General features: G+C 37.1%; 1 protein-coding gene across 3 annotated transcripts in view; it reads left to right on the forward strand.

The window, feature by feature from the left end:
* Positions 1 to 17047, forward strand: part of CADM2 (cell adhesion molecule 2) — a 578437-nt gene that overhangs the window by 513823 nt on the left and 47567 nt on the right. For 2 of the 3 annotated variants that reach the window (XM_071433713.1, XM_071433714.1), the window contains one exon: positions 14476 to 14595. The exons of the other annotated variant lie outside the window; for it this stretch is intronic. In XM_071433713.1, coding sequence (XP_071289814.1) covers positions 14476 to 14595 — 120 coding nt within the window. The remainder of the gene's footprint in view (positions 1 to 14475; positions 14596 to 17047) is intronic. 3 annotated transcript variants of the gene reach the window in all.

Here is a 17047-nt window from a genome sequence, read left to right on the forward strand (position 1 = left end):
ATTCCTTTGTCTTCAGCCTCTCAGTTTTGTATTTTTTTCTTGGGCAAGCAATATTTTGCAAATAAAAGCAACTGAAAGACTGAGTTACAACCTCATTAGATCTCCTACAATGTGTAAGACCAGAAGTCCCACTGCACCTTTCCTAACTACAGCATTAGTTATATTCCACCTGCTTGTCCAGTCCCATTTCAAAACATTTGTCATCTTAGCTTCCACAGTAACCTGTGGCAACAAGATTCTGAATTTAGTTGTGTGCTTTGAGGGAAAAGCACACTTTTGTTTGTTTAAGCCTGGTGCTTGATCTCTTCCAACCTTACAAGTTATTTGGCCTCTTTTGCTGTTTGTGCTGGAAGTTTGCATTTAAAATTATATTTGCTGCTTCCCTTCAATAGATTCTCAAGTATTTCCACATTGGTCTCTACTTCTCATTAATTGTGATCTTAAGCTCTGCATTTCCTGCAATTCTCTCCACTGTATGCATTCTCCTTCTTTCATGGTCTTTTTTTCCCTCCCCTTTTTTCCTTCATTTTTTGGTCTAGTTCTAAATCTCTGTGACTGACTGCTCTCCATATCTGGAACGTCACTATGCCAAATCTGCACCAGACACCTTAGTTTATTAAATCCTACCTCTAAATATATTTATAGATATTCACCTTCTGTGCCTAACAATAATTCCAACACCATGCACTTGTACATCTGTATAAGTCTGGTTTTTTTGGTTTTTTCAAATTGGTGGAAACTCTGTGGAATCCAAACCACGTGAAATTAAACTCAAGCTCTTCTACCTCTATCTGTTATAGATTATTTTGTCTTTTTCAGTTCATTTTCCAGCAATCAGATTTGTTATTCTATTTCATTTCTGTTTTGATGTCCTCACAGGGGGACTTCTTTTTTCATTTATTTTTTGAACTCACTTGTGCATATCTCTTTGTAAAGGTAGAAACTGAATAGAGCAGAAAATTGAAAAAACCTGAGGAGGTGAGGATATATTCTGCTTTCTTTCAAAATTAAGCTTAATGAATAGGCAATAGATCTTTCAGTTTGCAAATATTTTCACTACAGACCTCTGGTAAATCTTGCACAGTGTTTTTGGACACTTTATAAACCTTTATAAATGTGTAACAAAAGCCACATACAATTTTTGGGAAAGAAGGGAAGCACCATCCTTGTGGAGCAGCACACTCATCAGTAATCTTGGCTGCTCTGTGTTTCAGTGTTAAGGTCCTACAAGTTGGGGTGACTGGACTTGTTTCAAAGTTTCCTCCTTTAAAGTTTTCTCAGCTGAAGTGTCTCATTAACACACACACACCTCAGGCTTTCTTTGCCTATGGGAACATTTTGCCTTTATGTGAACAAAGCTTGGGCTTTATAAAAAGAGAATTGAGCAGAGCCATGGTGTGATGTAACAATAATAACATTTATAGCTGCAGTTATGGGGGGATTTGGTGAATAACCCCAACATTGCCCTTAGAGCAATCTCAAGAATATGAGACTCAGAAGACTTCTTAGGCCTTTTAACTAGAAATTCACTGTATGTGACTATGTGTGCTTTTTAGTTTGGAGAGTCTTCTTTTTTTGTATCTTTGTTTGAATTAAAAGAAAGAAGTCTCAGTACTGAGTCCTTAAAACAAAGGTTTCTTTTCTTTTCTTAAAGAAAAGTTTCTACTATTCCCATTTTATATGAAGTAAAAATGAATTTAAAAGTGCAGAAGATAACTTGTAGAAAAAAGGAGCCTGGGCTTTCAGTTGGAAAGTAAATAAATAAAAGCATGCTTATGAGTGCTTGCTCAGTCTCAAAACCCTTCTTTTCCCCAGTCTTCCTCAAAGCATAGCCCATCAAACTGTGTTGAAATACTCTAATTTTACATCAATGTTGTAAATGACATTAAGGCATTAAATCATTACCACAACATTAAAGCTGACTTCTCCAGCTGATTTTTGGTTGGGCTAGAAGAGGTGGTCCAGACTTTAAAGCACAATGCAGATGAATTTCCTGCAGTCAGATGAATTAAGAAATTGTGCAGTTGAGCTTTTGCTATTGGGCTGAAGAAGAATAGTGTATAGTTGACATTTTCAGGTATGAGAAGTCTGTCGAGAAACTTGGTGGAGTTGTTGGCTTAATTTTATGGATGAATTGTCCAGCTATTATCCCTGAACACTCTCAAGGCAGCTACTTTGAAATTGCTTTTTGTTGATACATACTTGAATAGTGGGGTGTATGGTTGAGCTGTATGAACTGATCTTTCTTCATTTATGGTGACTTTAGAAAAATAAGATACAAATTTCTTTTCCAGATAAGCTTAAAAGTATTTTGTAAAGGTCAAGAAAATAACATTCCAAACCACACTAATACTTTTGAGGAATATGTTTGGCACTTCTACATTTTTATATTAAAATACTGTTTCTCATTAAAGAAAACTTTTTAAACGAAGTGATTTTTTAATATAACAGATAAAAGATTTTTTTAAAATTTCGTATTGAATTAATCATTGAAATTGAATGCACAGTATTTCAGCAGCAAGAAATCTCTCCCCAAGCCCTTTCACAATGGAGCAATAACAATATATCAATATAACCTTTAACATTATATTCTAACATGTAAAGCTCCTTCCTATTTGAATACATATTGTATGTGTTCTAAAATCTGTGGTTTTGGATAATGCCTTTAATAAGACATAACTCTTGAAAATATTTGATTTTCTATGTGCACATGAAATGTTATATGATAGTCCTAATGGGATTTCTGAAAAGGAAAAGATTGTGTGGATATACCAAATATGTCACTCTTACTTTTATGACTGTTTTAACTGATCTTCAGTACTGTTGAGTTTATTATCACTGATTTGATGTAGTGGCAAAGATTGCTCTCTAATTTTTCACCCTTTGCTATTGCTGATACCCACAACTTTCCTGAACTTTACTTCAATTTACCCTTTTTTTTCTTTGAGATGCCAGCTTGTAAAATTACCCTATGAACACCGTATGCAATATTCATGAAGAAAATATTAACTCAATGATTTCACTTGAGACTGATGATAAAATTATGATCTAACAGTTGCTAATTATCTTCTGTTTCCATCTAGACCATTTATTATTCAGGAAACTCAAGCCAGAAAGACAATATTGAAGTGACTTTGTGATTTTTTTCTAAATTGAAGCCTTTCCTGCACCATGAGGTGGTGGAATGCAGATAAGGGTGTCCTGTCCTTGTCTTTCTCACATGGTGTTTCCATTACTTACATTTCCTTTGAGAATAGGTTCCTCAGTGTTTCATTCCATCCAGGAAAGAAAATAGAACATGACCTAAGTGATATTGCTTAAAATGACCACTGGTCATACCAGGTGATACATCAGAACTGTTCTTTGCTCCCCCTAAGATTGTGAATCCTCTTGGAGATAGATGTAAATGCCTTGGAGGCTGAGAGGGGTAGGGAAAAGCTTCTGCAAATATGCATTTCTCCTAGTGAGTTTTGAGAACTTTGCTATCTGAGCCTTCTTGATATGAAGGTGAGCATGGAGGCTCAGATAGAAGTAGTTAGCTTATCTCAAACCATTAATATTTCTAACATCCATAAGTTGATATTAATAATTGTTAGTACTTACTATTTTATTTTTGCTATTAAATTTTTAATTATTAATTTTTGGTGAATTTTCTGGAGTTTATCTTATTCTGCATTTATATGCTATATAAAAGAAAAATATTCAATAAAATGTTTCTTGCATTAATTAACATTTTTCTTAGAGCAAACAAGGTATTCCTCCACTTGATTGCAGTATTTAATTATTTCAATATTGAAACTGATAAGAATTTGAAATATCCCTAAACTCTCAAACTCAAAAATCTTCCTAACATCACTGTTCACGGCATAGGTTCAATCTAAATATGTGCTGGGACCTAAGGTGTCTTTAGCCCCTCCTCTATGCTGCAATCACAAACTATTTTTTCTAGCTCTTACTGCTTGAATTCTTGATGCAATATAATAAAATTCTCTTAGCTTTGTAATTAAGGTCATGTTTTTTATTGCTGAATCCTATCACAGACTTTCTGCATTGGATCTAACTCTGACTAGTTATGCCCTAACATGAATCACTTTGCTTTGTCTCAGAGATTCCAGTGTGTTTTGGCAGCTTTCACAAAAGCTCATGGCATCAATCTTTGTCTATGATTCCCATAGAAAGGGGAGCAGACAGCAAAGATAACCAGGAGGACAGTAAGGGTGTATCTCAAACCCATCCTCATGTTCAAGGAGAAAAAACAAAGCAAAAACCCATTAAAACCATTACTACCAAAGCTGGTGAAACTTGGAATCTGCCATATGAGGATGTCCCAAAATGCCCTGACTTCTTTGACCAGGCTGGGGTTCCCTCACAAGCACTGAGAAAGTTCTAACCCCATGTGAAGGAACTTTCCTGGCAGGTTCCTGGGCAAAGGTCTCCAGATATGTGGTGTAAGCTGATGTGTCATTTGTGACAGAGACCCCAAGAGTTTTCAGTCAGGACCCCTTGCTTTCCCTCCACTGGTATCCACGCTGCTTGTTTACTCCCTTGAAGGAAAAAAATGTTTTCCTTGGTAACCTCATGCCTGAGGCAGATTTTTCTTCCAGCTGAAACTACCCTTATTAATCCTCATGGCAAGTGTAGAAACAAACAAATCAAAGGAGAGGAGGAAGGACAGAAGAAAGTTTGGCAGGGAAAAACTTGAGGAGAGGGCAAAGTGTTTATTCTTCAGATATTACTGTGGGTCATTGCACCAGTGGATTTGTTTGTACCCCTGGGGTTTTGTAGTTTACATTTTCTGCAGCTTTCCCAGCCCTTGATTGGTGGGGAGCAGGGAGGATTGAGGGATGCTGACACATTGATGTGCCTGATGGAGGAGAGCTCTGGGTGGTTTTTACCATTTTGGAGCAGGAACTGAAATCTCTTTGCACTGCTTTGTGTATCACTTTGTCTAAAATAAATTAGCAGATATGATCAAGTATTCTTTATTAAAAACCCCTTTGATTTCCACTGGTGAACTATCCTGCTTGATGGCATAATTGTTAAGGTACTAAATGTCTGCCACCCTGAAGCTGGGTAATTTGAACAAAATTAAGTCTTGACAATATTGACAACAAGGGATCCCACCATTCATAGTTGTATGTTATATAAAACCGAAGAATCATGGTAGGAATTCTACTACATGTAGAGAACTCTTTTGAGGACAAAAATCCCCCAAACCCCCAAAAAACAGAGCAAAAAGATTGACAGCTGGAAAGATAGAGCCTTATTTTCTCAGGTAGTGTAGTTTGGTGATAGGAATGTGAGAATTAAGTGTATTAGTCAGAGACAGTGCAATGAAGTGCAAAAATCTATGTTTTAGCTTGCACAGTGCCAGTCACTTTCCCAAGGTGATTTTCAATAAGATACAGCAATCCCACTGTGATAAAGTGTTTCAGATTAGTGTTGAACCCTTTGATTTTATTTTGAAATAAACTTATTTAAAATAAATTACAGTCCCTGTTATCTCTCTTTACTAACCTTAGAATTATTGCCATGAGTTTGGAGTTGTTAAAGCAACTTCAGTGATCTGCCCTGAATTTCTCAGAGAAATGAAAGTAGCAACTGTAATAAAATAGAGATCAGCAATCTGTTTACCTCCATTTAGTTTCAACGTGTACCCATAATAAGGAAATTTTGGAAAATTCTCTTTACTTTCTTTCTTTCTTCTCAGTGCAATTCTGTCAGAGCTTTTTAAATTTGTGTGTGTGTGTGTGTGCAGAAAGAGTCAAGTGTCATTCTGAGAAAGCTGTCATCTTTGTTCAAGGCTGCTGGGTGTCTGAATTTGTATTGTGCATTAGCTTTTCCTTATAGGTTTTCAAGGGCTAGCTGCCAGTACTTTATTTCATTTAATTTTGAATACTCCTATTTTATGGCTTGGGAAAACAAGGAAATATGGCTTGTCTGCTTACTTAAAAAGAATAAAAATGAGCATCACAGCCTTAATGTGATTTTTAAGCAGTGGCAATGGGCCTAGAACACCATATTAATAGTGATAGAATGGTGTGCTTCTGGAGAAAATTGTGCTGGCTTTATTCATACAAGATGTTTGGTGGCTTTTGTGGTAACATTTTGTCCTGAATGCAGTGAAATTTGCACTGCAGGTATAAGGACAACTGCTTTTTTAAATGCTTTTTTGTTTTCTTTTGAGGCTTTGATTTTTTTGGGATTTTTTTAGCAGAGTATTAAAATGAGCCTCAGGAGATCTGTTCTGAACTCCCCTGTCAGGCTCAGAAGTCTGTAAAATATAAGACATTCCACTTAATTCTCCTGTGTTCATTTCCCCAGCTGTGAAATGGGAATAATACTGTCTTTTTTTTCCTAAACTTTGGTCTGTACTGCCCAAAAAATGGTCTTACAAATCTTCAAGGCAGAGGTCCATTCTTTATTGTTTCTGTATTTGTTAATGTAGAGCTGTGAACAAAATCGAGACATATGTGTGTGTGTGTGTGTATATGTGTGTATATATATATATATATATATATATATATATATATATATATGCGCCTTTTTATAAGTAAGATATCTTTATTTGAGGCTGTGGTCTCAAACAATGCTCTAAAACTTTTCATTTTTATTTATTTAAACTGTTGAATTACCAAATTCAGGCAAGTTGCATAAGCTTCAGTGCAGTATTTGTAGCTACTTTAATGAGAATGGTGATCTTTTATACAATACAGATTGACTCCTTTAAAACAATAGGCTTTGTTATTATTACTACTATTGAACTGGAAAGGACTTTTTTTAACTGCTAACAAAACTTGTGCTAAGTTTGGGGGAAAAAATTAGGTTTTACAGTGCTCCAGGAGTAAATTTGTATGTATTATATTCATATAAATCCATAACATCAAAGCTCAATGTTTATGTTGAATACTTGGTTTGATTTGCCCTTAGAGGTAAACCTTGCACTAATAACCATTAGAAGGCTTAAAAAAGATTCTTCAGTATTAAATAATTTTTCTACTTGAGAATTTCAATTTTTCTTGCAGTAAAAGAACTTTCAAGATCTAATTATTGAAATAATTAGGTATTGTTTTGTTAAATTTATCCTTTTTTAGAAGACTATGTGTGTCACCTGGTTTTAGCATAACTAGAAATTAAGAAATGAGGCATTACAGCTTATTAGCTTCCTACAGTCCAAATGCTGCAGATAACAGAGTTTTCCCCACCAAAACTGAGCAGCAATAGGTAAATATATTGTGAGACAGTACATTATGTCACATTTTATTCTTCTGCTTCACTGGGAGCAGGGACAAGGGAGCTTTTTAAATGGCTGGGCTGGTGACAAACAATGAGTGTGACGGGCAGCGAAATGGGAACGTGTTCCAGCATCTCCAGGCCTTCATTGCAAACTTCTCTCCCTGTTCCAAGGGAGCTGCAGCCAGAGTGCTTTTGCTGATAGCAAATTCAGTGTAGTGCTGTGGGGAGCAAAACGATCCCTAAAGTAAGCACTGAGGGCTTCAAAGGCCAGACCCGACATTTGGAGAGCTATGAGCCACCAGTGCAAGTCTCAGATGTTCATGTTAGATGCTTTCCTGTGAAATGCTCAGTTCAGGTTTCCTGGGGTCCCTCTGTGCAGCTCCGCCAGCTGTGAGTGCAGCAGACTGCTCCAGTCTCCAGGTGACAAAGCCAAATTTGTGGCAACATCTGGTGCTGTGCAGAAAGGTCATGTCTTAATATCCATTAAGAAAAACAAAAGACCTTTCCTTTCAGTGTTTATTGTTACTATTAGAATTTTTAGCAAGCACCCACGAGCATAACAAAGCACATAGTCCCAGTGTCTACTAAATCTTGGATCCTGATTGTGCAAGGAGGGTGGGTGCTGCCTCTACTTAGCATATTCTGCTTGTTAGAGTGATGCCTTGTGAAGGCTGACCTGAAATAGAGACTAGACAGAGTTCAAGAGTAAAGTAGGTATTTATTAAAAGGCCTCTTGGGTAATAGAGGAGCCTGGCCAGGGATACACTGAAGATGAACCCAAAATGGTCACAAAATGGACAACTGATCACAGGGTCTCACACTTTTGTAAGTTCTGGTCCATTAGCATATTGGAGTTAATTGTCCAATTATAGCTTTAGCCCATGAAGTCCCATCCTTCTTGTTTTTCTCTCTTCAGTCCACATTGTTTATGCTCTTGTGCCTGAAGTTTGGATCATTTGTCCTTGGTCCCCAGCTAGAGAAGGAATTGTTTTGTCTCCCTGCTCTGTGAAGAGAGCTCTCCATCCCCTAATATGAAGTTTAGAGCTGCACACTAAAGCAGTACAAAATCTGAAAAATATAAAAGCTAAAACCTGAGGCATCAAGGGTGCCCAGAGAAGGTGGCAGAGGTGGGTTTTACCTAAATACCCTAAATACCCCTCCTGCCTTCCTGGCCCAGGGCCCCACAACTCTACTGAGAGCTCACCTGGATCTGGGCAGATGCACCTTGAGGGAGGAGGGAAGACAATGCCGGTTACTGCTCTCAGCCCTGCAAGCTTGTCCTCCCTTGCCATGTCTTCCTACCACCCTGAGGTACTTTCATCCCCCTGCTTCTTCCTTCTCACCTGCCTGAGATCCACAGCTGTTTTTTTTTTTTTTTTCTGGCAGCTCTCACATCTGCCCTGAGCCTGACCTGGCTTTACTTGTGGAAAATCAGCCTTTCACACACCTGTGGTCTTTGTGAGTCCTGCTGTTGCTTTGGTGCACAAAATAAATGAGATATTCGCTACAGGAGTTCTTTCTAGACAATTTAGGGCAGCTAACTTCTTCATATTTCAGTGTCAAATGAGATAGCATAATCAGAAATAACTTGCTACTACACCTTGTTTTTTCATATTCATCACATTTTTTATTTTTTCATAAGCAATTCTGGTCAGAGCATGTGTTGTAAAAGGTGCCACAGTGTGATATCAGGCTCTCATTTTAAGTGATTTGGGATGACACCATACTGCCAGTACTAAATACTAATATTAAAATGTGCTTTGTTCGTCTGAGTTATATTCTTAACTTTCTAAGGACAGAATTTGGGCCAGAGATTTGCAGATTTTTTCTTGGCTCTTTGAGAACAGAAGGACACAGGTTTTTTTGCTGTATATTTAATACTTCATCCTCCTTCATTTGCTACTGAAACCGATTGCTTTTGAAATAGGGGAAAAAACCTGAAAAACAAAGCACAAATGAAGCAACAAGCTGCAAAACTTTCCATAAGAAGAGAAAATTATTGTTCTTTCCAGTTAGTCCAACTGTATATCTTGCAATATGAACTCATCCACTCGAAGATTTTATTGGTATAACTAAAGATATAGATCTACATGGAGCTTTTGTTAAAAGGGTTTGGATATTTTTAATGACATCTGATTTGCGAGCAAAAATGTCAAGCACATAATTGCCATTTCAGAGTTTCATAAATCTGAATCAATTAGTAAAAAGAACCCCTTGACCTCGTGTCCATGAGCATTCATGATCATTCAGTCTAAGTGCTAAGGAGCTATTGGCACATGATGTTCAAGCTGAGTGATTCTTTTGTTCAATCCCATTTTCTTGAAGCAAGGTAAATGCAGCTCCCTTTGAATTTAAAACCTTGCTAAATTATTTAGTGCTACATATCACAGACTGATTAAATTTTTCACAGAGTAGTGAGATTGTTTCCCAGGTAGGTTATCACTCAGTTCAGTTTACCACTTAAAATTTCTTTCATTCTCAGTCAAAATACAGCAAGGACCATCCATCATTATCACTCTGTCCTTTAATTTTTCTGTCAGCTTTTGTCAGGCTTCAAACAAAAGCCTTTACATTTTTATCAGCTGCAGCTATTGTTGTCTGATTTGTGCTCAGTCATGTCAAAATATCGGTGGTGTTTTTACCAAAAAAGTCAAATATTTTCAATAGGTCAGATCTATCTTTCACATAAGCCCGCTAAACTAAACAGAACCATTTCTCATTTCTTTGGAAATGGAGAGTAAAAATGCTCAGGGCCAAATTGGCAGGGAGAGTAAATTATCCAGACTCTCTGCACTTAAATGGATGGATGTCTTCTGCCTTAGCAAGGAGAACACTGCATCAATTCAAGCAAGAAGGAGAAGCAAACAGGAAATTTTGAGCAGGTGGGGCTCAACACTGCTTTGAGCCGATCTGGTCCAGCACTGCCCTGCCACTCCTAAGCAGTTTGCATCTGTGCCTCTGCTGTAGAGCAGCTTCCACACCAAGCCCAGCTCACCTGTTTCTCCTTTTTCCACTAAAAATCAGCCTTCAGGGTGCCTGCTAGCTGCTCTCCCCTGGCTCCTGCCTGTGGTGTGTCAGCAGCAGCAGCGCCACAAGGAACACCTTTCCAGAGCTTTGCTCAGTCTGCTCTCTGCAGCACTGAAATGAGGGTTCTTGGGTGAGCATTTGCAGCTCAGCTCAAATCTCCCTGTGCCACCAGAGAGAGGTCAGGAGCCCATCTCTCCTACTCAATGTCCAGTTCAAGCCTCACCTGTTTAACCAGTGGAACAGAAGTGACAAAGAGTCCATGGGAGTCTCTTGGCATGAAGGTCAACCCCTTTTCTATTTCCAACAGCTTTTATGGAAACAATTAGTTCTCCATGAGTTGTTTGCATTTCAGAGCTAGCAAGATGATGAAGTTAATACCAATTTAATTACATTATTGGATTTTTGACTGAATATCTGTCTGTCAACAAACATCCAGTTTAGAAGTGAGGTTTCAAAATTAATGGAGACAATTATTGCTTGACTTCTAGATCTCCTGAGCATGGCTTTTCTATCTACTTTGGCTCCCCATCTGCAAAATATAGCTATTTTCTGCTTCACAGGAGGCTAAGGATTAATACCTTAGTATTATTGAAATAGCAATCTGGCACCGTGATTTGGGTATGGCTACTTGAATTAAAAAGTTCCGCTCTGCAAGGTCTCTTGGTCATAATGATCCTTGGTATTTAGTGGCATGAGAGGCATAAAGAAAAATTCATTTTCAGCTGAACATTGTGTACAACTAGATTCAGAAATTGCAAGACAAGGAAGTAGAAATTAGTTTCCCTCCAGCACAGATTTCTTGGGCAGAAATCTGCAAATCCATTCTGCTAAGATCCTCCCTGACAAGAAAGCTCAAGAGGATAAATCTACATTGTCCCTATGATAGCATGTTCTGAGCAGCTGCCATCAGGGAGCTCTGGGTGACAACGTGTGCCTTGCAAGTGAAATAAGGTTTGCCTTGCATCCAAAAAAAAATAAAAAAATTACCAAAAGTCCTGCAGGACTAAAAGCAGGTCAAATTGTAATTCTCTTTTCTGGCATGAAATGGAGCAGCAGACCCTCTATGAATCACAGTGATCCTTATGGCTTAAAGAGAAGCCTGTGCTATTAATTATAAATTTTTTTTTTTATCCATAGTCTGTGTGCTTTTGGGAACTCCCAAACCCATTTACTTCCTACACCTGCAATGCAAGATGAGAGACTGAGGAATACTGGACATTGCTTCTGGTTTATTTCTTGAACTGCATGTTCTGTATTCTCTTATGCAAAAGCCTTATCAAGGCAAAGACAAAGTTTTCACAAGAATCCATAAATCTTGGAAGAACTGATAGGAGTCGTTCTGTCAGACTCAGCAGGTGCCTTACACACAGGTCTTTTCAACGTGGGGATCATTTCAGAATGCTTGGATCAGTGCTGTCCAGAGTAGGGTTTAAGGATGAGATATGATCCAGGCATTCCAAAAAGTGTTGTCTGGAGAGTTCTGAGTTATTTGGTTACTTTGCACATTCCTGTTGCAGACTCTCCTGTTGTTAATGGAGTATTCCAATGGGCAGAGCCTTGAATGTAAGCTGGTACAAACCAAACCTTTCTAGAGTCCCGAACAGACTTAAATTTCATTGCCTGGGCAATGTGATGCTCCTCAGGCTGCTGATTCCTGTTTTCTCTCTTGTGCTGGGGTCTTTAGGAGCAAGTCCTGATATTGCTGTGAGCAAAGCAGACAGACTGCAGTAGTTTGCACAGTGAAATTCACCTCACTCTACAAAGAAACCAAATGCTTGTTGGCAAAAAAAAAAAAACCTTCTTTTTGCATCCCTCTTGAGAAAACACATTTTCTGGCTTCTGCCAGGCTTCCATTTTGTTGTTTGGCATGACAGTTTATGACTTTCATCAGGAAACTAATATCTGCTTTCATTATTCATTATATAAGTTTTCATTATTCTTAATCTGATGAGATCACATCTGTAAAAAAACACTGACATATCCTAGTTTATGTTAGCTAGAATATTTCCTAAGTAGCGTTTCATTTAAAATAAGAAATCTTTTTTGAAATGCTTTAATCTCAAGAGAAACCAGAAAGTTCTAAGTTAACCAGTGATTCATGTAAAGCTGTTATTTGGTAACATAGGTAAACAGCATGCTTGCAGTTTGGATAGCTCTGTCATAAAACCATAACTTGTCATTGCAGTGTTGAATAATTGGTATTTTAGAAAAATAATGAATGGAACCATGAGTCACACTAATTAGTTTTACGTACAAGAATGATGTATACAGCTTTCCTAATAAGCAAGGTTTTGCTCTCCTTATGAAGTAGGTGGGGTTTTTTCTCTTTGATTTAATTTTTAACAGATACCTATCAGGGAAGGAGTTTCCCTTTATGAGAAGAAATTGCATAGATCAGTACATGTGACATGTATCTTTTTAACATTTTAATTTATTTCTAATGCTTGTTATACTCAGTTCTATTTCATTATTGTGGTACACTCCAGGTAATATTATCATTATTCCTGGTGATTAATATGGCTACAACTGTGAGGGTTTTAAAAAGCCTGTTCTAATTTTTCTGTCTTGAGAATATTTTATACTGGGAATTAGATTAAATATCAGTGTACACAGATTAAAAATCAGTGTAGAGATGAAAGATGGATCTTTGTTTTCTGATGGCTTCAGAAGTAGAACATCACACAGGTATAGAGTCCAGAGAGCATAGTGATATTTTTTTATCAAAACTAGAGGAATACAGAAAATAGTAGGTGACTTACAGAGTAACTAGCAAGGAGACTTTTAAATTTGGAAAATGATCTGTCATCCAGCATGGAAATAAGGTAAGCATGCAACTTTGAAGCCTTAAGAGAGTAATTAAGCAATGCTGAACTCAAGGATTCTGTGTCTGAAGTGTGTTCATAGGGCCCAATACTGAAAAGCTCTGAGCTACTTCAGCTTCCATTGATTTCAGTCTGAATTGATGGTACTCAGGGACCAATTGCATTTCTTTCCAAAGCAAGGGAAGACAGATTGTGGGTCATACTTTTGCTCTTTTATTGCACTGAATAGCACCCTTCAGAAATATTTTCAGTGAAATCAGTATGGAATGGGTTACTCACCATCAACTGCTGCGAAAAGAGTCCTTCCCTTTCAAACCTGCCATATAAATAATCTGAAAAATGTCAGATGCTTTTGTCTTCTCAGAAGTGCTTTTCTCTACTTCTCTTCAGAGCTTTTGTTTTTTGTTCTTTAAAACCTGCAATCACCTTATAGGCAAAGTACTATTGGTTTTTATTGCTTTTGGCAATGTAATCAAAGTATTTTCTATGTGTACATCTGGTTATGATCTGTTCTGGAGCATTCTGCATCAGGTGTTGTTGCTTCCTCTGCAGAGAAGCAGTCATGCTCTTAATTCTGGCAGTCCTGCACTTGCTTGAGTAAAACCTGAAGGGTTTTATAGGATGCTGTCATCATTTTTTGTATGATTTTTTTCTGACTTGCATGCATGCTTTTTTATCAGTAATATTATTATAATTTCTGATTTTTAGTTTGAAGGTGTTTTAGAAAAATACTGATGTGTACTAACAATAAATTGTAAGCATTAAGGATGACTGAAAGATGACTGTGCCAGCAAATTAGGGTAAAGATTTTGAAATATACTCTGCTCTGGATCTTAGCAGACAACTGTGTCTTAAGCAAATGTGTGGGAAGAAGAAAAGCAATCCGGAAAAAGCAGCTCTTATAGTTAGTAGAATTTTCTCCCCTTTTTCCCTTCATTGAGTCTGTCTGAAAGTGGGTGTTTTAACATACAGCCATTTCTCGTTAACATGTGTGTGTTTATTTTAGCATGATGGTGTTGTTTTTTTTCATCTCCCACTCTGACACAGCATGTTTCATCTGCATATGGTTTCTGCTATGTGAGACATTTAAAAATGGCTCAGTGAAGAAATGGATTCTTGTCACTTAAACTGTCACTCTCTCGTTCTGTGGAAATGTGGTCATTTTAACAGAGTTTTAAATTCTGTGTACTCAAAGCTTGACTATAAAAATTGAGAGTGATAAATGTCAAGAATTTAAAGGTACCCTGTTGTACCTGTAATAATTTATGTTAATCATGTTTTAATTTAGTCATTTTCAACATACTTGTATTTACAAATTACACCACTGTTATGGTTCTCCTTTGTTTGCATGATATGATTTTATTTTATATTTTTTTTTTCCACTCACCAGATGTTTTCAACACTTTGCTTCCCACTACTGTCATCCCCTCCCTTACCACTGCAACAGTCACAACCAATGTAGCCTTAACAGCCAGCACAACCACATCGGCAACAGCCACCAGCATCAGAGGTACAGTATCCTTCTTTGTTATGGCCTGGGAAGCACATGATAAAGAGGAAATTAGAGCTTTGATTTTGAATTTTTTTTTTTAACAAGGATGGAAATTGCTGAAGAAAGGGTGCAAGTGTTCAGCTGAGTACATATTTAACAGAATAATCCAAAGGGTGATAGATAGGTGGCTTAAGAAAGATTTCATATGATCTTGAATGTTGCCATTGCTCTAGCAGTGTGTATGTGAACTTTGACAGGATGCTTAAATTATTTGTATACATTTGCATTTAATTTTTTAAGGTTAGTAAATTAACTTTAATGTAAAATGCAAGCAAGCTATTTTTAAATAAACGTGACCTTTTTAAGGCTGGTTATTTTGGGTGCTACCATTTAAAACAGGCTAGGTGTCTCAGCACTGGAATTTCTGTTGATGAAATCTTGCTTGATAATAAAGAAGCACTGTGATGTTTCACCCTTGTTAGCCCTTTACAGTTTAAGGCATTCCTTATTTAGGGGTGTTGTTATCTCACTAGAGCTAATGAGCTAAAAGTTCTCTCTCCCCTCCCTGACCCCCATCTGTTGGGGGTTTTTCTGTTACAGCTTTTCATATGTTTCTAGTAATGCTTCGTTTCTTTATAAGCAAAATATAAAGGTTATTTTACTCTTTTATTCAGTGGCTGATCAGATAACTGTTAAATAGGGAAGATGTGTGCAGAAGGTTTTGCAGATTATCATCTTCTGGGTAGCTACAAATCTCTTGTGGTAAATGAAATGGCAGAAGGTTCCTATGTGGTCTCTTGAAAGCTTTCGTTGCACAAGAAGAGAGGAAATCGTATTATTTTACCAGACTGCAAGTATTGACATGATGAGGTGCAGTTAGGCCAGGAAAGTTAAGACAGCTATGACATCTTTTCTTTCTGGATGTGTTGTTATTAGTCAGTTGTAGTGGCCTGCCTAACTAGCAAGAATAAAAATTGTTGTAGTATCAAATCACCTAAATTATTCCTCCACAGGGCACATATATTTTAATAATGTGACCTTCATGTGGTAACTGACATCAGACCTAAAATTACATTTTCTAATCTTTAATATTATTTTTTATGTGAAATTGCTAGTTTTTTTAATGGAGAGAGAGGAAGTGTTGTGGTTGTCCTTTTCCTTCAGAAAGAGAAAGCTAGACCATGGAAAACAACCTAGGGTCTAAGAGGTTGCAGGAGGAACATTTCCTGAAAAGGATCAGAATGACAGGAATCTCTGTGTCTTTATAAAAGAGTGGTTTGTGTAAAGCACAGAAGCTTCCAACTTTCTGAGGGCTCACATCCTGGAAGGACGATGCTCTTGGTGGGCTGTGCTGAAGTTTGCTGCCCTTCATGAATTGTTTTCTTCTGCTTGGTATGTGGTCATAACTGTGTCATTGTTTTGATTGTACTGATGTTTTTAATGCATTGTCTCATATCCTAACTGTGGTTTAGGGCCTCATTTTCTTTCCTGTGGAGTGTTCATTTTCACTATTTGTGTGTCCAACATCAATAGAACAGTCTGAAACGGGGGAATTCTCTTCTAAGTTTCAGCTCTAACACATGGGAGAATGCATGCAATTTGATGCTACACTTACAGAGATGCTGCTTTAATAGCAAGTAAAAGAAAGGAAATTGGGTGATCAATTGCTGAAACATGAGCACTCACTTTTCCCAGAAAGAAAGAAGTGAATGCAGCAAAATAGCTGAAAAGATGAGACCACTTCAATCTCAAGGAAGTGGTAGATAGAGTCTGTTGGGGAGATAATCAAAGGGACAGATGAGTGTGGGAAGTACATTTCCTCAAAATCTTTTATTAAAAGGAAAATCATAGTTTATCCCAAAGCAGAGAGAAAATATTTTATATATTATTTTTTTCTACTATACATGTAGTATAATTTTATATTATATAGTTATATTTCATATATTATTTTATACTACTATACATGTAGTATAAAATAATATATAAAATATAAAGTCTAAAATAAACTAATGAAATTAGGTTTTTTAACAGTCTAAGATATCAAACCTCACTAAAACACAAAAAACAGGGTTACTGTAAGCAAATCATGTGGAAGAAACATGAAAACAGATATGAAACTGGGTGCAAAATGAAATGAGCAAGTTGTGAGAAATTTAATAAAACAAAAGTGTTTAGAAATACACTAGATGAATAAAAAATAAAGAAATTAATCATGAATAATGAGGACAAGGCCAAAGTAATTGGTGTTTTAGCCAACAGTGGAAGACAACTGGAGTGCTGTTTCTAAGGGGGGGGTAGCAGGGGATGTCACAGAGAAAAATGAGCAGAAAGAGAGACAGATCAAAGAACAAGGACAGCAAACTTATAGATATGGTCTGCAAAGAAGCTGAAGGCACCACCTTGTTTGGTTTTGCTTTCAAAGCAGAAGTCAATATGACTGATGAAGAGCCATTTTCTAAGTTCAGTGGGG

Source organism: Agelaius tricolor, unplaced genomic scaffold (genome assembly GCF_023055355.1).
Source record: "Agelaius tricolor isolate 1412-34295 unplaced genomic scaffold, bAgeTri1.0.p SCAF_9, whole genome shotgun sequence".
Classification (NCBI taxonomy): domain Eukaryota; kingdom Metazoa; phylum Chordata; class Aves; order Passeriformes; family Icteridae; genus Agelaius; species Agelaius tricolor.